This window comes from Bufo bufo, chromosome 1, assembly GCF_905171765.1.
Source record: "Bufo bufo chromosome 1, aBufBuf1.1, whole genome shotgun sequence".
In the NCBI taxonomy this organism is placed as follows: domain Eukaryota; kingdom Metazoa; phylum Chordata; class Amphibia; order Anura; family Bufonidae; genus Bufo; species Bufo bufo.
In genome coordinates this window covers 524,918,352-524,943,540 of record NC_053389.1, presented here as the reverse complement: position 1 = coordinate 524,943,540, position 25,189 = coordinate 524,918,352, and the positions used below count along the sequence as shown (strand labels likewise).

Genomic DNA, 25,189 nt, shown 5'->3' with positions numbered 1-25,189 from the left:
TTTTTCTCATATTATAGCTAAACATTATTAACAGATCACAGATCTGCCTTAATTGGGCTGAGATTAAAAACTAAAGCTGAACAGCGGGTACTGAGATATAAACAGCTGATAAGCAGCACATCTGCAGTAGTCACTGTGATGCATATCATTTTTAAGTTTACAAATGGACAGCTGCTTTAGAGGTGAAAAAGTTGGACAACCGGGATCTCCAATTAGTATACGGCAATGATGTATATACTGTTAATAACATGTATGTAAATATACATTTTGCTTTTACAACAGTAAAATGAGGTACATAATTTACAGAAAATTTTGTGTTGTTCAATTATATTTTATGTGGATTTTACCCTGGTAATGGATGTGAGAAATGTTGCATCACAGCATGATGCCAGTAAAGTTGGTTTGGCTAGGATATGGCCTTTTTCACTGAAAGAATGAATTAAAAATTAAGTGAGATTTGCTGCAGGGATCTCCATAGAAATTGTAATGTGGTTAGTCTTGAATCTTTTCCCCCATCCTACAGTTCAGTAGAAAGAAATAAGTAATCCTCTTATAGCTGCCCATACAATTTTTATGGAACAATCAACACAACATTGCTTAATTAATAAAGTGAAAATTATTTTAAGAGTTTGAATAGTACAGACTATGGGTCACATTTATTAAGACTGGCGTTTTAAACGCCGGTCTTAATAAACCACTAAGTTGGCGATGGTTCCGCCGAAGTTATGAACTGGTTCCGGTTCTAAATGTAAGACCGCTTCCAAGCTCTCTTACATTTACACCATTTTCTATGCCTAAAACAGGCATAGAAAAAGGTAAATGAGACAGGCCACCTTCCCCGCCCATGCCACGTCTACTTTGGTGTGAGCGAGGAGAAGTCGCTGATTGCGGTGCAACTAGCTGTTACTCCGCAGTCTGGTCCTGAAATGCACCTCATATAGCCATATTTCAGCTTAATAAAACACCTTCTAGATACTACCAATGCAGACTGCCACTGGAAATAGTTTTTTGATCTACTACATATAATGTTGTTTTCTTGTGTGACGGCATTGAAATAATGGCATGGAAAATTATTTTTAATCCTAGTGATTCTTTTCTTTTACATTTGTTACGTCTTAAAGGATAACTGTCACACTTAGACCCTAATTTCAATTTTCATATATGTAGTTACTAATAACATGATATTCCAGAATCAGTTACTATTAGACTGACTTACCCCATATTTAATAAGATTCAGCCCTTAGCAACCAGTCTGCATAAAACTGCAATTTCACTATTCAGTTAAGATGGCCGCCACTGCCCTCACCCTGAGGCTAATCCCGCCTGCCCTCACTAGCCTGTAACAATAGCCCCCCAAAAGTGTCAGTAACCAGAGCCCTCCCCCCCTAAAGGGTTAATCTCCTGCAGCACAAAGGGGTCCTATTACCACATGTTGCTTTCATTTATACACTGAGCAGATGGCAGATCTCCCTTCCCTGTTCTGCGCTGCTTCAACTCTGCATTCTCCAACTCTGCTGAGTGAGGGACCGTCTGCCAAGCGCAGTGACAGGGAGAAGTGTACACAGCCCAGGCACTGTTATCAGCTGCTGGGGAGGACCTGGCTTTAATCATTTACTTACAGTCCCTGGCTGTCAGTAATGTGACCCTGCACGCTGCGTCCTCCGTCCTTCAACAGATAGACGGACCATGCCTAGCAACCCTATTTTAAGCACAGGTAAAAGTAGGCAGTACAGGGGACAAAAATTTGGAATTAAGGGGTAATTGAATACACAGTGAAAAGTTGAAATAGGGCCACCAATCACCACAATCTAATACTCCAAAAAAATTATAATACGACAGTTATACTTTAACATATAGTATTTTAATGCTACATACCATAGACCTATCTTGATTTGGCACAATCCAGTCGCTAATCGCAAATTTTGTGAAACCACTGTCTCTTTACAGGTTAAAACACTACCGAAAACTTGCCATAATTCCAGTTAGTGTTGAGTGAAGCGAGCTTCGGATGCTTTATCCTAAGTCGCTTCATTCAAAACTTCAGAATAATGTTATACAGAGATCTGTCTCCGTACAGTATTAGAATGTATGGGCTCCGATGAGCCGAAGTTAGTTATTTGCGAAGTTGATCATGCCTTCGTTGAATAATTCAGGAATTGATTTTTAAAGTGGAAAACCACATTAAAACTTGAAACCGAACTCTGCTTTAGTTATGAGGCATGACTGATTTGAGAAAACCTATGAAGGGCATTCTGTAGAACTTCTTGTCTAGAAGATAACATAGATTGAAAAGCATTTAGGTTTATGCTGCAGGTTTCTCTATGTATTTATATTGGGTGAGTGCACCCAGAAATTGTGTGTATATTTATTATATATATTTTTTCCTCTGAATCTGAAGGCCTGCTGAGTAGTAGAGTATAAGTATGAATTTACACGTAACAGCGGTTGCCAGCCGCTGACTTCCCCTACTCACCGCTGCTGCCTGAGGCTTTCAGTCCGGGCGTATGCTGTCCTCCCTGGCCACCTCTGCTACTTAGTACGACGTGTCTTCCAGCTGGCTTCCTGTGTTCGCACACAGGGCCAGCATGCATCTCTCCTAGTAATTTAAAGGGCCAGCCCACATTAATTGTCCTAGCTCCTTGGCTAATCCCAGCCCTCCAGTACTCATATATAAGTGGTCCAGCCCTCTTTCCAGTTGCCTGAGCGTCACTGGTCCATAGTGTCCTGCGAAGGTCTGCGTTTTTACGTTTCATTGTTCCAGTATATTGACCCTTGTACGCCTTCTGGATTCCGCTACCTACCTGACCCTTGTCTGTTTTGTTCTGACCTTCCTGGTTCTGACCCGGATTGCCTGATCTGTTCCTGAGCCACCTGACCCGACCCTTTGCTTGTACCACTGCGCCTCCGTCTCATCCTTTGGTACTTCTTTGTCTTTCCTGTTTATGACTCAGCCTGCTGACTACGCCTGCACCACTTGTGCCTAGCATTGGTACCACCTGGTCTGTCTAGGCCAGCTGCTTCATGTTCTATCTACCTCAAGAGGTAGCGGCCTGGTCTTTTCCTCTGGAAAGCCTATCCCCACCATCTGGGGTATTGTGAAGAACAAGGGGTTCACTTAAACAATGCCCTTAGAGGAGTTTGGCCACGTTGCACAATGTGTCCACACTTGCTGATTGTTACATAACTGAATTTACTGTTTTGCGGAGCTCACTGAACCAATTGTGCTGTACTCCTCTCTGTCTTACTAAAACACAGAGAGAAGCTCCAACTTCTTCCTCCCCTGCTTCACCCTCTTCTTTGCCTCATTTGCTGTATTCCTGTAGTCAAATTACTGAGAATTTGATATTAGACTTAAAATTTGTTCTGCCTAGTTGCCAGGGTACCATAAGTAAATATGTGCAGAAAGGAATGGAATAACCGTTCATGTTCTATCTGGTTGAAGTTCCTTCCCAGCGCTAGGTATACAGAGAAAACAGATTTAAAGTAGAAAAAGACTGATTTCATATATGCTACGAACATTGTGTAAAAACACTGAAACCTCTGATAATTTTGATGTAGCAATTAAAATATTCTGTTATAAATTTTGCTTGCCTATTATGTTTTTACAGACCTGATGGAATTGGGACTGTTACAGTTGAGGAACAAGATCAGTTTGACGAGGTTAAAGAGCGTCTTGCTGTGCTTTTAGAGAATCAAATAAGCCACTTTAGGTATTTTATCTTTTCACTAAACTCAGTATGTTTTTTACATTTCATTTATTAACAATGTTACCATTTCACAAGCTCTTAAAGGGTTTTTCCATGGGTAGAATATTTGTTTAAAAAGAACCTAAATGGGTTAAAATAATATATATATATATACTCACTTATTTCCCACTGCTACCATTGCAATGCTGCTTCAATCCTTGCTGCTGTCAACTTTAGCCAGTGATTGCCTGTGAGAGCATCTGCTGGCATTTTCTGTGCGTATAGTCGGGGCTAGGAAGTGGAGACCAGTGTTGGAATGGCAGGGGTTGGGTATGGGGAGTATGATGTTTTTGTTTTTTGTTTTTTTAACTTTTAATCAATTCTGATTTTAAATGGGTTATCCCATGAAAAGTATTACAAGTATGCAATAAATAGGGCATTTCAAAAGTATTATTGCAATATACATTCAATAAAAATATTATTTTTTTCATGTACATCACATTTTCCTCTCTGATTGTGCCCCCTGCTGTTTTATCTTGCAACCAGAATTTTGTTCCAGTTTCCCCTTTATTCAGTGGTGGTCCGACATGCTCAGTAGCCTCCCTGCTCCCTTCATCCTCTCAATGGCAGCATATTGATCTCCAAGTGAAATGACCCAGATACCTTTCATTAATTTTTCTCTCTGGACAGTGGAAAAGGAAATTTGGGTTATTTATAGTGTTATTTATTAGTGGAATCACTGGGGCTATGTGTGAGGGGATGTTTTCTGTGCAGGATCAGAAGCACTATGGGTAGATGAAGGCGCTTGATATGATCTGCTGCCCCCCAAAAGAAGAAGAAAAGAGACAAACTCATAGGATAACTCCTTTGAAATAGATTCTCTCTTCCCTGGAAAATCTTTAGTTTTATAGTTTGACAGTTTTTGTGATCCATTTACTTCTCCAATCTGTTGAAGGCCAGAGACTGAAAATCTGTTTATTATCATCCATATCATTAATGGGTGCAAAAATTAGGGAAAATAAGGTGTACGGCACAATTGAAAGGATTAGGAAGACATAGGTGGTGTACCCTATTATCAATATTATATAGTATGACAAATGGGTTTTAACCTGTTGGGGACATATGACGTACCGGTACGTCATGATGTCCTGGTACTTAATGACACATGACATACCGGTACGTCATGTGTAGTTCCGATTACCGCCGCACGGCGGGCGGTGATCGGAACAAGGTGCCTGCTCAAATCATTGAGCAGGCACCCTGGGACAATGCGCGCGGGAAGGAGGTGCCATCGGGTCCCCGTGCAGCTGTAATGGGGACTCGATGGCATGGAAGGCAGCGCGCTGCCTTCCGGTGAAGAGCCTGTCAGATCCAGCCCCCCTTGCCCCCCTCATACAGCCATTGCATTCCAATACAGAAGTATTGGAAAGCATTGTAAAGGGGATTAGACCCCCAAAAGTTGAAGTCCCAAAGTTGGACAAAAAAAAAAGTAAAAAATAAAATAAAAATTTACCCCTTTAAAAGTTTCAAGTAAAAAAAAAAAAAATCGTTATTTCCCTCAAATAAAGTAAAAAAAAAAAGTAGACATATTAGGTATCGCCGCGTCCGTATCGACCGGCTCTATAAACATATCACATGACCTAACCCCTCAGATGAACACCGTAAAAAATATAAACTGCTAAATAAACCATTTTTTTTGTCACTTTACATCACAAAAAGTACAACAACAAGCGAGCAAAAAGGGGTATGCCCACCAAAATAGTACCAATCTAACCGTCACCTCATCCCGCAAGAAATGAGCCCCTACCTAAGACAATCTCCCAAAAAAAATATATGGCTCAGAATATGGAGACACTAAAACATAATTTTTTTTTTTGTTTTAAAAAAGCTGTTATTGTGTAAATTAAAAAAAAGTATACATATTATCACGTCCGTAAGAACCTGCTCTATAAAAATATCACATGACTTAACCCCTCAGAGGAACACTGTAAATTTTTTAAAATAAAAACGGTGTAAAAAAAGCCATTTTTTGTCACCTTACATCACAAAAAGTGTAATAGCAAGCGACCAAAATTCATATGCACCCTAAAATAGTGGCAATCAAACCATCATCTCATCCCGCAAAAATGAGATCCCACCTAAGATAATCGCCCAAAAACTGAAAAAACTATGGCTCTCAGAATATGGAGACACTAAAACATGATTTTTTATTATTTTTTTAAATGATATTATTGTGTAAAACCTTCATAAATAAAAAAAAGTATACATATTAGGTATCGCCGCATCCGTAATAACCTGCTCTATAAAAATATCACATGACCTAACCCCTCAGGTGAACACCGTAAATTTTTTAAAATTAAAACTGTGTTAAAAAAGCCATTTTTTGTTACCTTACATCACAAAAAGGGTAATATCAAGCGATAAAAAAGTCATACACACCCCAAAATAGTGCCAATCAAACAGTCATCTCATCCTGAAAAAAATTAGCCCCTACACAAGACAGTCACCCAAAAAATAAATAAAACTATGGCTTTCAGAATGTGGAGACACTAAAGAATCATTAAAAAAAAAAAATGCTTTGTTATGTAAAACTGAAACAAACAACTAAAAAATATTGTCATATTTGGTATTGTCGCGTCCGCGACAACCTGCTCTATAAAAATTCCACATGATCTAACCTGTCAGATGAATGTTGTAAATAACAAAAAATAAAAACTGTGCCAAAACAGCTATTTCTTGTTACCTTGCCTCACAAAAGTGTAATATAGAGCAACCAAAAATCATATGTACCCTAAATTAGTACCAACAAAGCTGCCACCCTATCCCGTAGTTTCTAAAATGGGGTCACTTTTTTGGAGTTTCTACTCTAGGGGTGCATCAGGGGGGCTTCAAATGGGAGTTAAGTGTAAAAAATCTGCCTTCCAAAAACCGTATGACATTCCTTTCCTTCTGTGCCCTGCCTTGTGCCCGTACATCAGTTTATGTCCAAATAAGGGGTGTTTCTGTAAACTACAGAATCAGGGCCATAAATATTGAGTTTTGTTTGGCTGTTAACCCTTGCTTTGTAACTGGAAAAAAATTATTAAGATGGAAAATCTGCCAAAAAGTGAAATTTTGAAATTGTATCTCTATTTTCCATTAATTCTTGTGGAACACGTAAAGGGTTAACAAAGTTTGTAAAATCAGTTTTGAATACCTTAAGGGGTGTAGTTTCTAGAATGGGGTCATTTTTGGATGGTTTCTATTATGTAAGCCTCACAAAGTGACTACAGACCTGAACTGGTCCTTTTAAAAAGTGAGTTTTTGAAAATTTCTGAAAAATTTCAAGATTTGCTTCTAAACTTCTAAGCCTTGTAGCATCCCCCAAAAAAAAAAATGTCATTCCCAAAATGATCCAAACATGAAGTAGACATACGGGGAATGTAAAGTAATAACCATTTTTGTAGATATTACTATGTATTATAGAAGTAGAGAAATTGAAACTTAAAAATTTGCAAATGTTTCAAAATTTGGAGTAAATTTGATATTTTTTTTATAAATAAAAATTCTATTTTTTTACTCCATTTTACCAGTGTCATGAAGTACAATATGTGATGAAAAAACAATCTCAGAATGGCTTGGATAAGTCAAAGCATTTTAAAGTTATCACTACATAAAGTGACACTGGTCAGATTTGCAAAATATGGCCTGGTCCTTAAAGGGAACCTGTCACCAGTTTTATATGGTTCTAACTAAGGGCAACATAAATAAGTGACTGATTCTCTTAGCACAATGCTGGGTCACTTTCTTTAATTGACCCAGTCAATCTGCCAACATCTTGTATTGAAAAGCTCCAGCTGATAATGATGAGTCATGAATATTCATGAGCTCCTGACTCTCCCCGCCCACCTGCTGCTGAATGACAGTTTGTTTCCATATGAACCAGCAGCAGGTGGGCAGGGGAGTGGCTATAGCTCTGAATTAAATATACGCTGGACTCAATGATATCACGCCGGACTCAAATCAGCTCATTAGCATGCGGCATCTTTGTGTGTATATTATGAGGTAACCATCTGTCACACCAGTAAGTGAATACATCTAAGGTACTTTTTAGTAGTTAATGATTGTATATAATTAGTTAGATTATAATCAAATATCCACATGACAGGTTCCCTTTAAGGTGAAAATGAGCCCGGTCCCTAAGGGGTTAAGACTTACTTATTCTTGACTTTTGCAGGACTATCTATCCCCACATTTTAATGAAGTTTCTTATTTACAACAGATTTAGTGATTTACATAAATTAGCTTTTTCCTACCAAAAAAAAGCATTGTAACATTGAAAAAAAAAAACATGTTTTGTACAATATTCCTATTCTAACATTATACTTATTATATGTTAACATCTCTGCTTTGCAAGTTTCTAATTAGTGGATAGAGTACAGAATTTGTATACTAGGCATAATCCTAAACAAGGCAACGCTGCAAAAAGTGCTGCCTTATTTACATCTAGTGTGATCCTAATGACACTTTAGAACTTGCCCCGGGGGACCTCTTTATCCAGGCTATTATGGGTAATCCTGGATCTATAACAGTCCTTTATAAACCGGGTGGCATGGTAGTTAAGGTGTGTAAACAAAATATGAAGCAGTTGGAGGATTATGTAAATTCTATGAAGAAGAAGAATGTGTTAATACAATTGAGGTTTCAGGGATTTTTTTTGGTTAATTTAAACACGGATTACATGTTTTGTTATTTCATTTTTTTGTTACCAATTAAGATATATGGGTAATGTATTAATGATATCGACATTAAGCTTTTCAGTGAAGGGCATTTTAATTAGAGGGCTAACATTTTTCTGTTAATGTCATTTTCTAAGCTTCATAGAGCATAAAATAAATGCATCATACTGCATGTAAAAACAAGAAGCATAAGAGGTAAATGGCCATAAAGGAAATCGGTACATGACCTGAAGACTTTCTTCACCCTTATGAAGCTGTGATGTGACATACATATTTCAGTGTTTATGGTGTCAAGCTAATTTGCTCAGATCTTTCAGGCATTCAGCCTGTTATGAGACTTGATGTGTGTAAAGCATGCTGGTTACTTGCATGAACTTTCGCCGTATCCTTGAAAGTCTCTTATGAACATTTATACAATATCAAATGGATTCATTTTAAAGGGTATTTGTCATGTTTTCATAAAAAAATAAATTTTAGCATATGTTACTGCTGCAGCAGCATTATGCATAAAGCAATCTTTAGTTTCTTCACATACCACGGTTTTCATTGAGTTTTCCCCTTGGTTACGGCTGTTCAAACATTTACAATATGAGGACCTTCTCAAGATGGCTCCTCTGCCTGTTCTCTGAGGCCAAAACTACATTCCCTCAGGTCACATACAAACTTGCTGTAGTCAGCAGCTTCCTGCCAGCCAATCAGATTGGATTACTGAGAGACACGCCGCCTCACTCTGAAGCCTAATGCAGGCATGCAGTGTGAAGGACCGCCCCTCTGTCTTCTGTTTACACTAAAGGGAAGACAGACAAGCCCTAGCAACGGTCTTTTAAGGGAGCAATGGAAAGGGACAGAGGACATTAATGAAAGCGGTTATTATAAGGTAATTACAGATCTTTTGACAATTATTGACAGACTAATTCAGGTATACATGCCTAGCTCTAATAAACTAGCAAATAAAAAAAATATGACGGTTACCCTTTAAGGCTTTGCATGCTAAAATCCTTAAGGGAGTTTCCTGATCCTCCAAAACCAAGTTTAGATATGGACAGAGAAGGCTTTAATGTGGGGAAAAAAGGCACTCACCCATACACCACTGCTCCTTTCCAGCACCAAGGTTGCCAATCCCACTCTTTCCAGTCCCCAGTGAACTGGAAGTTGGGCATCCCATCAGTAGTGCAGCGCAGCATTCATTGATTCATTTGCCTCGTCCCCAAGTGGCACATGGCTGCTGAGCCTCTTTGGTCTTGAGCTACTTGGGAATGATTTAAATGGGTGCAAGCAACCTGTCCCAGAATGTGAGTAGGGCTGGTTGCCTCTACTTGCAGAGCTGCCTAGGGTGGTTTGGAGCAGGGCCTTAATGCACACTTACACACATACAGCTGTAGCAAGGTTAACACACAAACTCTTCACTCAAATTTCTTAACTCCTTGTGTTATCTTGAAACAAAAGCCATTGAAAAGCAATTGAAGGTGTTTTCTTAACGCATTTAGTTTAGATAACACGTCTCATAAAGCATATGTGTTAACTCTACTACATCTGTACTTTTGCACTTGCCTATATTACATATTAATGAGTTTTCCTGTTGGGCTGCTCAGCTATGATGGCATATCATAGGCAGGATCACATCATTACCATCTATTGTAGTGAAGCCCTGCTCCCTCAGCTCCTTAGAGCTGAGAGAGTCTACTTTGTGTTACACAGACACCTAATGTATTTCAATTTGAGCAATGTATATGAGTACTGTATTTTTATGGATTTGGGGGAGATCTATCAATCTGGTGTAAAGTAGAATTGTCTTAGTTGCCCATAGCAACTAATCTGATTCCACTTTTCATTTTCCAAAGGAGCTATAAAAAAATAAAAGGTGGAATATGATTGGTTACTATGGGCAACTAAGCCAATTCTACTTTACACCAGTTTGGTAAATCTCCCCCTATATTACCGTATATATTGCCATACAAGATGCATCTGTCCAAAAGACGCTCCTAGGTTTTAGAGGAGGAAAACAAACCAAAAAAATGTAAACAATAGGTGTGTTCAAATATTTAATAAAAAAAAACCTGAATAATATATGAACAATATACCGTATACAAACTTTTTACGGCAGCCAAGGAAATCCAGGATGGCCACACCCCCTGACTTCTTCCTTAATGATCCAGCAGAGCGCACATTCAGCACTTTTCCCAATCGGTGAGAGAGCTGTGGATCTGCAGACACTTCTCTCTCCCTGCCGACACCGATCTGTATGATGATCGGCAGCAAGAGAGCACATGGGGAGGAAGGTCCTACACTGTGCTGAAAGTAAATGAAAAAAGTACAGCTTAACCAACTCCCGACCGCCTAACGCAGGGATGCGTCCTGCGGGCGGCCGGGTTATTCCTCCTCGACGCATCTACGCGTTATCTCGCGAGACGCGAGATTTCCTGTGAACGCGCGCTCGCAGGAGCGCGCGTTCACAGGATCGCATGGTAAACTATTTGATCTACAGCCTGCCAGCGGCAATCATTCGCTGGCAGGCTGTAGATGCGATTTTTTTAACATCAGAAAGGTATATTAGACGCTGTTTTCTACAGTACAGTACAGACCAAAAGTTTGGACACACCTTCTCATTCAAAGAGTTTTCTTTATTTTCATGACTATGAAAATTGTAGATTCACACTGAAGGCATCAAAACTATGAATTAACACATGTGGAATTATATACATAACAAACAAGTGTGAAACAACTGAAAATATGTCATATTCTAGGTTCTTCAAAGTAGCCACCTTTTGCTTTGATTACTGCTTTGCACACTCTTGGCATTCTCTTGATGAGCTTCAAGAGGTAGTCCCCTGAAATGGTTTTCACTTCACAGGTGTGCCCTGTCAGGTTTAATAAGTGGGATTTCTTGCCTTATAATTGGGGTTGGGACCATCAGTTGCATTGAGGAGAAGTCAGGTGGATACACAGCTGATAGTCCTACTGAATAGACTGTTAGAATTTGTATTATGGCAAGAAAAAAGCAGCTAAGTAAAGAAAAACGAGTGGCCATCATTACTTTAAGAAATGAAGGTCAGTCAGTCAGCCGAAAAATTGGGAAAACTTTGAAAGTAAGGGCTATTTGACCATAAAGGAGAGTGATGGGGTGCTGCGCCAGATGACCTGGCCTCCACAGTCACCGGACCTGAACCCAATCGAGATGGTTTGGGGTGAGCTGGACCGCAGAGTGAAGGCAAAAAGGGCCAACAAGTGCTAAGCATCTCTGGGAACTCCTTCAAGACTGTTGGAAGACCATTTCAGGGGACTACCTCTTGAAGCTCATCAAGAGAATGCCAAGAGTGTGCAAAGCAGTAATCAAAGCAAAAGGTGGCTACTTTGAAGAACCTAGAATATGACATATTTTCAGTTGTTTCACACTTGTTTGTTATGTATATAATTCCACATGTGTTAAATTCATAGTTTTGATGCCTTCATAGTCATGAAAATAAAGAAAACTCTTTGAATGAGAAGGTGTGTCCAAACTTTTGGTCTGTACTGTATATCAGTACATTAGGGTCACCTTAGGCTCTACAAAAAACGCAGTGTTCAACCGATCAGGCCTGATCTTGTGCGCACACTTGCGTTTAGTCTGCCCCACCGCAGTGACAGAAATGTTTTTTTTCTGATCACTGCAAAAACACCGTAAAACCGCTGCGGCGCTATAAAGATCACTTTTGAGCTTTTTGGATCTTTATTAGCGATCGCAGCTTTTATTTTTTTTTGCACATTTTTTGGCAGAGATTTTTTCATCCACATTGATCGATGCGAATGAAGAAATCTGTGGCGTTAATTTTTTCTTTCAGCCCAGAGGCTGAACGGAAAAAAAAATCTCATTACCCGTATGCTCAATATAAGGCCTCATGCACACGACCGTGCCGTTTTTTGCGGTCTGCAAACCGCAGATGCGCAAAAAACGGAAGGCGCCCGTGTTGACTTACGCAATTTGCGGAACGGAACGGCAATATAAATACCTATTCTTGTCCGCAAAGCGCGGACAAGAATAGGACATGTTATATTTTTTTTTGCGGGGCCGCGGAACGGAGCCACGGATGCGGACAGCACACGGAGTGCTGTCCGCATGTTTTATGGCCCCATTGAAATGAATGGGTCCGCATCAGAGCCACGGTCGTGTGCATGAGGCCTAAGGAGAATAGCAGAAACTCCTAATGCTGGCCATACATGTAATGATTGCGCAGACCCTCAAATGCCAGGGCAGTACAAACACCCACAAATGACCCCATTTTGGAAAGAAGACACCCCAAGGTATTCGATGAGGGGCATATTGAGTCCATGAAAGATTGAACTTTTTGTCACAAGTTAGCAGAAAGGGAGACTTTGTGAGAAAAAACAAAAAAAAATCAATTTCCGCTAACTTGTGCCAAAAAAAAAATCGATGAACTCGCCATGCCCCTCACGGAATACCTTGGGGTGTCTTCTTTCCAAAATGGGGTCACATGTGGGGTATTTATACTGCCCTGGCATTTTAGGGGCCCTAAAGCGTGAGAAGAAGTCTGGAATCCAAATGCCTAAAAATGCCCTCCTAAAAGGTACTCGTTAGACTTTCGGCCCCTTTGCGAATCTTGGCTGCAAAAAATTGTCACACATGTGGTATCGCCGTACTCAGGAGAAGTAGGGCAATGTGTTTTGGGGTGTCTTTTTACATATACCCATGCTGTGTGAGAGAAATATCTCTGTAAATTGACAACTTTGTATAAAAAAAATTGGAAAAGTTGTCATTTACAGAGATATTTCTCTCACCCAGCATGGGTATATGTAAAAATACACCCCAAAACACATTGCCCTACTTCTTCCGAGTACGGCGATACCACATGTGTGACACTTTTTTGCAGCCTAGGTGCGCAAAGGGGCCCAAATTCCAATGAGTACTTTTAGGATTTCACAGGGCATTTTTTACGCATTTGGATTCCAAACTACTTCTCACACTTTAGGGCCCCTAAAATACCAGGGCAGTATAAATACCCCACAAGTGACCCCATTTTGGAAAGAAGACACCCCAAGGTATTTCGTGAGGGGCATGGCGAGTTCATGTAAAAAAAAAATTTTTGTCACAAGTTAGTGGAATATGAGACTATGTAAGAGAAAAAAATTTATTTTTTTTTTTTTAAATCATTTTCCGCTAACTTGTGCCAAAAAATAAATATTCTAGGAATTCGCCATGCCCCTCACGGAATACCTTGGGGTGTCTTCTTTCCAAAATGGGGTCACTTGTGGGGTATTTATACTGCCCTGGTATTTTAGGGGCCCTAAAGCGTGAGAAGTAGTTTGGAATCCAAATGCGTAAAAAATGCCCTGTGAAATCCTAAAGGTACTCATTGGAATTTGGGCCCCTTTGTGCACCTAGGCTGCAAAAAAGTGTCACACATGTGGTATCGCCGTACTCGGGAGAAGTAGGGCAATGTGTTTTGGGGTGTATTTTTACATATACCTATACTGTGTGTGAGAAATATCTCTGTAAATGACAACTTTTTCAATTTTTTATACAAAGTTGTCAATTTACAGAGATATTTCTCTCACCAAGCATGGGTATATGTAAAAATACACCCCAAAACACATTGCCCTACTTCTCCTGACACTTTTTTTGCAGCCTAGGTGCGTAAAGGGGCCGAAAGTCCAACGAGTACCTTTAGGCTTTACAGGGTTGCTCACAATTTAGCCCCGCCCAAAATGCCAGAACAGTAAACACACCCCACAAATGACCCCATTTTGGAAAGTAGACACCCCAAGGTATTCACTGAGGGGCATAGTGAGTCCGTGGGAGATTTTTATTTTTATTTTTTTTGCCATAAGTTAGCAGAAATGGAAACTTTATTATATTTTTTTTTTCTCAGAAAGTGTCATTTTTCGCTAACTTGTGAAAAAAAATTAAATCATACATGAACTCACCATGCCCCTCCGCGAATACTTTGGGTTGTCTTCTTTCTAAAATGGGGTCATTTGGGGGGTATTTATACTATCCTGGCATTCTAGCACCTCAAGAAACATGACAGGTGCTCAGAAAGTCAGAGCTGCTTCAAAATGCGGAAATTCACATTTTTGTACCATAGTTTGTAAACGCTATTACTTTTGCACAAACCAATAAATATACACTTATTGGATTTTTTTTTTATCAAAGACATGTAGCACAATAAATTCTGACACAAAATTGTATAGAAATGTAATTATATTTGAATAATTTAACCACAGAAGTTAAAAATACACTTTTTTTAAAAAAAATTGCGGCCTATTTTGATTAATATCGGAAAAACGAAAAATCTTAGCAGCAATCAAATACCACCAAAAGAAAGCTGTATTTGTGAGAAGAAAAGGAGGTAAAATTCATTTGGGTGGTAAGTTGGATGACCGAGCAATAAACCGTGAAAGTAGTGTAGTGCAGAATTATAAAAAGTGGTCTGGTCATTAAGGGGGTTTAAGCTAGGGGGGCTGAGGTGGTTAAGGACCTTTCATGGTACATCTCAGGCAGCTGTCACTATGCAGCACAACCATCTTGCTGTAATCGCCCTATAAGATGCACTAACCCCCCCCCCCCCCCCTCTTTCGGGGGAAAAAGTGCGTCTCTTTAGGGTGCCAAATACTGTCGTTTCTAATTACCCATCCTAAGGTGTCTAGTAAATCATTACTGTATTTGTATTCCACTTTTAGCTATTGTAACATTTATCATTAACAATAAACAAAAATGTTTAGTGCACTGCTCTTTCTATTGTACAAAATAGTGTCAAGCAGCTTTATACACATAATTTTTTATTCACAGGTACTGTTTCCCTTTTGGAAGACCAGAAGGAGCTCTGAAGGCCACATTGTCTTTACTAGAACGGGTATGTCATGTTAAATTCAACCTTTTGGCTAACACTGGAAAGAAAATGTGAACAATCTCTGAAGGTTGATACTGAGATACTGAATAGTTATGCCAATTGAACACACTATCGCTGACTGGCAGACCAATTAAAATATAACTTTTATATAAAACTAGTAAATGGCCCAGTCCTGATGGTGACTGTAAGGCTCCATTTACACGTCCGCAAAATGGGTCAGCATCCGTTCCGCAATTTTGTGGAACGGGTGCGGAGCCATTCATTCTCTATGGGGACGGAATGGATGCGGACAGCACACAGTGTGCTGTCCGCATTTGCGCTGCGCAGCGACGATCTTTGGGTCCGCAGCTCCGCAAAAAGATAGAGCATGTCCTATTCTTGTCCGCAGCTTGCGGACAAGAATAGGCATTTCAATGGGGTTGCCGGGCTGGTGTGTTGCGGACCCGCAACACACCACGGACGTGTGAATGCAGCCTAATGGAAAATGCATCCACTTAACGGCAGAGTTCTAGGATAATTGCAATCGCATATATAGAAATATCCATGGTCACGAAAATTATTTAGTGGAATTAGGAATAATAGTTGTAATGCAAAGCAGTTAGCAATTTCAAATAAACAAAATACCCAGGAAAAACCAGCGTGGAGGTCCCTTTGTGTTTTTCCCCACTGGCCTGTTTTCCTAAACACTTGTGGGACCCCCCCCCCATGTTTGGGTAGCAGGAACCGCTTGGCACAGGAGCAGCTGAGCATGGACCCCCTTGTGCTTGCTACATCACGCTGTATATTTCTGTACAGTGCTTCGATATGGGCGCTGAACGCAGCAGGAGTAGTTGAGCCAAATGTGCAGGTTAGTGTAATGAGAGCCACCCTCCCCTACACTGCTGAGTGCAGGGCACAATGGATTGAGTTTGAATGAGATGGCTTCCTTCTCCTTTCCTCCCCCTGCTTGACTCCGCCCACATCATGCTGTACATTCCTCTAGAGCACTCCGCTGCGGCCACCACCCAACTGACACCCTGAATCTCAGATATAGCACAGTAGCCAAGACCATACAGTGGTTTAAGACCGGTTACACTTAGAACAGGCCTCACCATGGTCGACCAAAGAAGTTGAGTGTACGTGTTCACCGTCCTATCCTAAGGTTGTCTTTTCAAAATAGACGTATGAGTGCTGCCTGCATTGCTGTGGACGTTAAAATGGTGGGTGGTCAGCCTGTCAGTGCTCAGACCACACGCCGCACACTGCATCAAATTGGTCTGCATGGCTGTCAACCCAGAAGGAAGCCTCTTCTAGCGCATTTTGCGGACCGCACATCGCCGGCACTAATAGAATATGCCTATTCTTGTTCGCGATTGCGGACAAGAATAGGACATGTTCTATTTTTTTCGGGAACAGAAATGTGGACCCGGAAGTGGGGGTCCGGATCATGGCCGCACATCGTGTGGCCCCATAGAAATGAATGGGTCCGAAATTGCGGACATGTGATTGGGGCCTAAAGATGATGCACAAGAAAGCCCACAAACAGTTTGCTTAAGACAAGCAGACTAAGGACATGGATAACTGGAACCAAGTCCTGTGGTCTGATGAGACCAAGATAAACTTATTTGGTTCAGATGGTGTCAAGTGTGTGTGCGGCAACCAGGTGAGGAGTACAAAGACAAGTGTGTCTTGCTTACAGTCAAGCATGGTGGTGGGAGAGTCATTGTTTGGGGCTGCATGAGTGCTGCCGCCTGTGGGGAGCTATAGTTCATTGAGGGAACCATGAATGCCAACATGTACTGGGACATACTAAAGTAGAGCATGATCCCCTCCCTCTGGAAACTGTGTTGCAGGGCAGCATTCTAACATAACAACCCCAAACACACCTCCAAGATCACCACTACCTTGCCACAGAAACTGAGGGTAAAGGTGCTGGACTGGCGAAGCATGTTACCAGACCTAAACCCTATTGAGCATCTGTGGGTCATCTTCAAATGGAAGGTGGGGGAGCGCAAGGTCTCTAACATCCACCAGCTCCGAGATGTCATCATGGAGGAGTGGAAAAGGATTCCAGTGGCAACCTGTGAAGCTCTAGTGAACTCAAGGCTCAAGAGAGTTAAGGCGGTGCTGGAAAATAATGGTGACCACACAAAATATTGGACACAATTTGGCCATTTTCACTTAGGGGTGTACTCACTTTTGCTGCCAGCGGTTTAGACATTAACGGCTGTGTGTTGTTATTTTCAAGGCACAACAAATTTACACTGTTAGGGTACACTCACACATCTGTGTGTGTTTTGCGGATCCGCAAAACACGGACAGCGGCAATGTGCGTTCCGCATTTTGCAAGACGCACATTGCCGGCACTAATAGAATATGCCTATTCTTGTCCGCAATTGCGGACAAGAATAGGACATGTTCTATTTTTTTCGGGAACGGAATTGCGGACACGGAAGTGCGAAATTAATGGGTCCACGATTCCGTTCCACAGAATGCGGAACAAAATTGCGGACGTGTGAATGGAGCCTTATACAAGCGGTGCACTGACTACTTTACATTGGATCAAAGTGTCATATCTTCGGTGTTGTCCCTTGAAAAGATATAATAAAATAATTTCAAAAATGTGAGGGGTGTACTCAATTTTGTGCATTCACTGTCCGTATTTCCGTTCTGCAAAAAAAAATAGAACATGATCTATTATTGTCTGCATTATGGACAAAGATGTTACTGTTCTGTTAGGGGCCAGCTGTTCTGTTCCGCAAAATACAGAATGCATACGTACACAGAATGCACTCGGACCGCAAAATGCATACGGTCGTGTGCATGAGCCCTTACTCTGAAGAAGCTATTGATTGCCTTACTTTGAGACAGAATTTTACAGCAATTTTGTCTCTATTTTGGTGCAAGACATTGTATCTTGCCTCTTTTAATGTGAAGCCACTCCCCTTTTCTAATAAGCCACACCCTTTCTCCTTTCCACAGAAAGTGTCTCTAAAGCCAGATACACCAAATTGCATCAATTTGTAGCACAGTTTATGCCAACATCTAGGTGCACTCTCATAAGTAAATGTAGGCCAATGTGTTTTTATAAGGAAGATGTTGTTCTTTAAACAGCCTACAGTAGTCGGTAGTTCTGAACAGCAATTACAATGTATGAGTACCCTACTGGATATACCTTGACTAATTAAATTAACTACTTTTATATGAGCAGATACAAATAAAAGATTAACAATTACATTTTGAAACAATTATTTATGTTCTAATGAAAATTCGGGAATATTTGAAAAGAACATGCCTTGTGCTAAACATTACAGAACACTATACTACAGTCATTTTCATGTTCAATTTCCTTTCTAAACCGTGAGGAATATAATTTTATTACTTGTAATTAAATCCCTTAATTAATGTATAGAAGGCACCAATGTGATCTTACCATTAGCGGCTAATGTGACAGCGGCATTTTAGAACCGTAACACTGAATAGATTCAGGGCTTTACTCTTGGAGTCTTTCGCTATTAAGACCTGCGTGCCCCAAATTACTAGCATTTCCCTTGGACAACTGGTAAATGTAAAATGTTTGAGTCACTGAGAAATAAAACTGACAAGCTTCAAGGATGCTAAAACTAAGGCCTCATGCACACGACCGTTTTTTTTTTGTGGTCCGCAAAATGGATTTCCGTTGTTCCGTGATCCATGACCGTTTTTTCGTCCGTGGGTCTTCCTTGATTTTTGGAGGATCCACGGACATGAAAAAAAAGTCGTTTTGGTGTCCGCCTGGCCGTGCGGAGCCAAACGGATCCGTCCTGACTTACAATGCAAGTCAATGGGGACGGATCCGTTTGACGTTGACACAATATGGTGCAATTGCAAACGGGTCCGTCCCCATTGACTTTCAATGTAAAGTCAGGAGTCCCTATTATACCATCGGATCTGAGTTTTCTCCAATCCAATGGTATATTTTAACTTGAAGCGTCCCCATCACCATGGGAACGCCTCTATGTTAGAATATACCATCGGATTTGAGTTAGATCGTGAAACTCAGATCCGACAGTATATTCTAACACAGAGGCGTTCCCATGGTGATGGGGACGCTTCAGGTTAGAATATACTAAAAGAACTGTGTACATGACTGCCCCCTGCTGCCTGGCAAGTGCTGCCAGGCAGCAGGGGGCAGACCCCCCCCCCCCCCCCCCCCCCCTGTATTTAACAGATTGGTGGCCAGTGCGGCCCTCCCTCCCTTGTATTTAACACATTGGTGGCCAGTGCGGCCGCCCCCCCCCCCCCCTCCCTCCCTCCCTCCCTTGTATTTGACACATTGGTGGCCAGTGCGGCCGGCCCCCCCTCCCTCCCTCCCTTGTATTTAACACATTGGTGGCCAGTGTGGCCGGCTTCCCCCCCCCCCCTTTCCTAATTAAAAAGCCCTCCTCCTACTGGTAAGTGACAGGTCTGTGCTATAAGCAATGCGCCGCACAGACCTTTCACTTACCAGTAGGAGGAGTGCCCGGCCGGTCACAGACATCGCAGGTAAGTATAATGCCTCTAAAATTGCTAAGTAACCATGGCAGCCAGGACTGCAGTAGCGTCTTGGCTGCCATGGTAACCGATCGGAGCCCCAGCGATTAAACTCGGACTCCGTTCGGAACTCTCCGCTGCCACCAATGATGGGGGGTCGGTCATTTTAATTAGGGGGGGGAGGGAGGGGGGGCCGGCCGCACTGGCCACCAATGTGTGAAATACAAGGGAGGGAGGGGGGCCAGCCGCACTGGCCACCAATGAGTTAAATACAGGGGAGGGAGGGGGGCCGCACTGGCCACCAATGAGTTAAATACAGGGGGGAGAGGGAGGTGGGGGGTCTGCCCCCTGCTGCCTGGCAGCACCTGCCAGGCAGCAGGGGGCAGTCATGTACACAGTTCTTTTAGTATATTCTAACCTGAAGCGTGCCGAACACCATGGGAACGCCTCTGTGTTAGAATATACTGTCGGATCTGAGTTTTCACGAAGTGAAAAATCAGATCTAAAAATCTTTTATGCAGACGGATCAGTGGATCCGTCTGTGTGAAAGTAGCCTACGGACAAGGATGACGGACGTGGATGGCAATCTTGTGTGCATCCGTGTTTTTTCACGGACCCATTGACTTGAATGGGTCCGTGAACCGTTTTGTCAAAAAAATAGGACAGGTCATATTTTTTGGACGGACAGGAAACACGGATGCGGCTGCAAAACGGTGTATTTTCAGATTTTTCCACGGACCCATTGAAAGTCAATGGGTCCGCGGAAAAAAAAACGGAAAACGGAACAGTGGCCGCGGATGCACACAACGGTCGTGTGCATGAGGCCTAAAACAAAGAAAAACTTATTTTCATAATACACTTAAAAATATATAGCGGTCATATAGCTTAGATACATATAGTTGTCATAGAGCTTAGATACATATAGCGGTCATAGAGCTTAGATACATATAGCTGTCATAGAGAATAGATACATATAGCTGTCATAGAGCATAGATACATATAGCTGTCATATATGACACCTATATCTACCTAAGCTATATCACAGCATTATCTATATTATGGACAATGATTTACTTTGTGATGTTCCTGGGGGTGGTTTTGAGCTACCAGCTGAGGCTAGTAAAGATCACCAGACACAGGGCAACGGGCACACTGGTGGACCAGAGGGAGAAAGCTTTGGAATCCATGGAATCTTTCTTCACGGCTGCCAACACTGATCAGGATCGCGCATGAGCGATCCCTCACAGGAGCCGCGGCAGCCAGATACAGAGAGAAGGGGGTGGGCACCAAAGGCTCTAACGTTTCGTTTACAGAGACGGGCCCCACCCTCAAGCCTGGGAGAAGCCTGTAAACGAGATGTCGCCGCCGCAGCCTGGTAAGTGACGTCAGGGGTCACATGACCCGCATCGGGCGTGTGGAAACACAGCAGAATAAATAATGAATGTACATTAGAAATGTATTTTTAATAATTTTTTTAAGCCACCTTAACATATATTGATAGAACTCGGATAACCCCTTTAATTTCACCCTATGTATCCCTCACCATTAGTTTCAATGAAACTTTATAGCTGCCTGTCACATGCTCATTAAATCTGTTCTGACTAGCTGACATCCTGCTCAACGCGTTTCTGGTTTGTAAATCAACCTCATCAGGAGCCCTATTCGTAGTCACAGCTAGAGTATCATCACAACTACAGACAAACTAACATAAATGCTCGCCCGCCACCTCAACCTGTGGTAGTGCTCCTGGTACTATTGCAGCCGTAAGGCCGCCGAAACTCCATAATTTAAGAGGTGCAGCCCCGCCCATACAAACAGGCCTGGCCAAACAGCTGGCTCTACTCCGGAGAAAGGAGCTCCCATCACTTGGCCACTCCCCGGGGCAGAATCAGCCGTCACTCTCACTGGTCGGTCGTTAGAAGATGACATTCTCTGCTAAACCAAGGGACCCGACTGACGGATATCAGTTAGCGGGTTGTATTACAGCAAGACTAATAACAAGCCAGAGCCAATATTATAGATCTTCAAATACAAATTGGCCATATTAACGATATTCTCAAATAAGTAGCAGAAACTTATCCCACTCACAGCGCCGCTTTTTGACCAAACATGGTTACAATTGTAACATATTTAATCAGGGCTTTACTAAACAAAAAGACCTGATAATAGGCTCGTTAAAGGTGCTCGACCCGCTGATGACCTCAAAAGGAAGTGACATGCAATTCTCTCCTCATCACACAGTGACTAGCACTGTGGTCATACACTCACCTAAAGAATTATTAGGAACACCATACTAATACGGTGTTGGACCCCCTTTTGCCTTCAGAATTGCCTTAATTCTACGTGGCATTGATTCAACAAGGTGCTGATAGCATTCTTTAGAAATGTTGGCCCATATTGATAGGATAGCATCTTGCAGTTGATGGAGATTTGAGGGATGCACATCCAGGGCACGAAGCTCCCGTTCCACCACATCCCAAAGATGCTCTATTGGGTTGAGATCTGGTGACTGTGGGGGCCATTTTAGTACAGTGAACTCATTGTCATGTTCAAGAAACCAATTTGAAATTATTTGAGCTTTGTGACATGGTGCATTATCCTGCTGGAAATAGCCATCAGAGGATGGGTACATGGTGGTCATGAAGGGATGGACATGGTCAGAAACAATGCTCAGGTAGCCCGTGGCATTTAAACGATGCCCAATTGGCACTAAGGGGCCTAAAGTGTGCCCAGAAAACATCCCCCACACCATTACACCATCACCACCAGCCTGCACAGTGGTAACAAGGCATGATGGATACACGTTCTCATTCTGTTTACGCCAAATTTGGACTCTACCATTTGAATGTCTCAACAGAAATCGAGACTCATCAGACCAGGCAACATTTTTCCAGTCTTCAACAGGCCTATTTTGGTGAGCTCGTGCAAATTGTAGCCTCTTTTTCCTATTTGTAGTGGAGATGAGTGGTACCCGGTGGGGTCTTCTGCTGTTGTAGCCCATCCGCCTCAATGTTGTGCGTGTTGTGTCTTCACAAATGCTTTGCTGCATACCTCGGTTGTAATGAGTGGTTATTTCAGTCAACGTTGCTCTTCTATCAGCTTGAATCAGTCGACCCATTCTCCTCTGACCTCTAGCATCCACAAGGCATTTTTGCCCACAGGACTGCCGCATACTGGATGTTTTTCCCTTTTCACACCATTCTTTGTAAACCCTAGAAATGGTTGTGTGCGAAAATCCCAGTAACTGAGCAGATTGTGAAATACTCAGACCGGCCCGTCTGGCACCAACAACCATGCCAAGCTCAAAATTGCTTAAATCACCTTTCTTTCCCATTCTGACATTCAGTTTGGAGTTCAGGAGATTGTCTTGACCAGGACCACCCCCCTAAATTCATTGAAGCAACTGCCATGTGATTGGTTGACTAGATAATCGCATTAATGAGAAATAGAACAGGTGTTCCTAATAATTCTTTAGGTGAGTGTATACTGTAACAACCATTATTGTCACCTGGCGTAATAATGCTGTTACAAAGCTCTTTGTGTAGACCACTGACAACAAGCCGATGTTAAAAAGTCTTAAGAAATCGCAACATCCATGGGAAATAGCTCATCCTTGCTCCACCGTCATCATGGCATTCTGTCATGTGACGTGCGATCGGGGTATCAGCTCTGTTACGTATATCGCCCAGGTGCTCCCCAATAAGTCTCTGAATTCTCTCAGGGTTTTTCTTATGTATTGTATCCCACATGAGCGAGTAGCAAGGTATATCAACCCCACCGTCCTACAGTTGATAAAGGATCTGATGTCATACAAGTGGCCAGCATGAGTGCTTGTAAACCTGCCACCTGTTTTGATTGTACTACAGGCAATGCATCTACCGCACTTAAAGGTACCCTTCAGCGGGTTTTGTAGCCAGTGAGAGCTCTGGGGCGTCGGCTGATACAAGCTATGTACTAGACGATCCCTGATGTTGCAACCACGTCGGAAGGTGATCGTAGGGCCCTCACCCACCAAATACCCAACATCAGGGTCAGCACATAAAATGAACCAAAATCTAGACAAAATCTCTCTCACTGATTCCTGTGCTTTATCAAAGTTGCCTATTATCCGAATTTCCTCAAACACCTCACTTCTTTGGTGTGGGTTGAGCAATGACAATCTATTGCTACTAAGGGCAGGTTGGTATGCCTGATTCAGGACCTTCTTTGGCCCCTTGCAGACGAGCGGGTCCGGATAAGGTCCGGATGCGTTCCGGCAAACCCGCTCGAGTAGGTACACAATTGCAGTCAGTTTTGACTGCAATTGCGTTCCATTGTTCAGTTTTTATCGCGCGGGTGTAATGCGTTTTGCACACGCGTGATAAAAAACTGATTGTGGTATCCAGACCTGAACTTCTTCACTGAAATTCAAGGGAAAATAATAGCATTCTGAATACAGAATGCATAGTACAATAGGGCTGGAGGGGTTAAAAAAAATAAAAAAAATAATTAAACTCCCCTTAATCCACTTGTTCGCGCAGCTGGCATCTCTTCTGTCTGTCTTCTTTGAGGAATAGGACCTTTGATGATGTCACTGCACTCATCACATGGTCCATCACATGATCTTTTACCATGGTGGATGGATCATGTGACAGACCATGTGATGAGCGTAGTGACATCACCACAGGTCCTTTTCCTGTGCACAGCAAAGATGAAGAAAGAAGAGAAGCCGGGCTGCGCGAGCAAGTGGATTAAGGTGAGTTAAATTAATTTTAATTTTTTTTTAACCCTTCCATCCCTATTGTACTATGCATTCTCTATTAGGAATGCTATTATTTTCCCTTATAACCATGTTATTAGGGAAAATAATAATGATCGGGTCCCCATCCCGATCGTCTCCTAGCAATCGTGCATGAAAATCGCACCGCATCCGCACTTGCTTGCGGATGCTTGCGATTTTCACGCAGCCTCATTCACTTCTATGAATATAGAACATGCTGCAATTTTCACTCAACGCATAAGTGATGCGTGAAAATCACCGCTTGTGTGCACAGCCCCATAGAAATGAATGGGTCCGGATTCAGTGCGGGTGCAATGTGTTCACGTCACGCATTGCACCCGCGCGTAAAACTCGCTCGTGTGAAAGGGGCCTTTGGGTATCCCTGACGCCTTAATCTCTGCTGTAAATCAGTCGCCACCATCTGAAAATCCTTCATAGTTTAGCAGTTACGTCACAGCCGTAAATATTGACTTTTGGGGATGCCCCATTTTAGGGCCGGCGGGTGACAGCTCCTCCATCCCAGCAGGCTATTAGTAGCCGTCTTCTTTCTAAATAGGAGTGTGCCCAACGTGCCATCTTCTTTTTTATAGATGGTTAAGTCAAGAAATGTGATGGTAGATGGGTGAGTCTCCCACATGAAAAAGAGACCCCAATCATTGTTTTTCAACCTTGTCACAAATGAGGATGAGT

General features: G+C 42.1%; 1 protein-coding gene across 6 annotated transcripts in view; it reads left to right on the top strand.

Annotated features, from left to right (window-relative positions):
* The window catches only part of CADPS2 (calcium dependent secretion activator 2), a 786,809-nt gene that overhangs the window by 387,073 nt on the left and 374,547 nt on the right, over positions 1-25,189 (top strand). For all 6 annotated transcript variants that reach the window (XM_040411689.1, XM_040411674.1, XM_040411680.1 and 3 more), the window contains exons 14-15: positions 3,609-3,710; positions 15,189-15,252. In XM_040411689.1, coding sequence (XP_040267623.1) covers positions 3,609-3,710; positions 15,189-15,252 — 166 coding nt within the window. The remainder of the gene's footprint in view (positions 1-3,608; positions 3,711-15,188; positions 15,253-25,189) is intronic.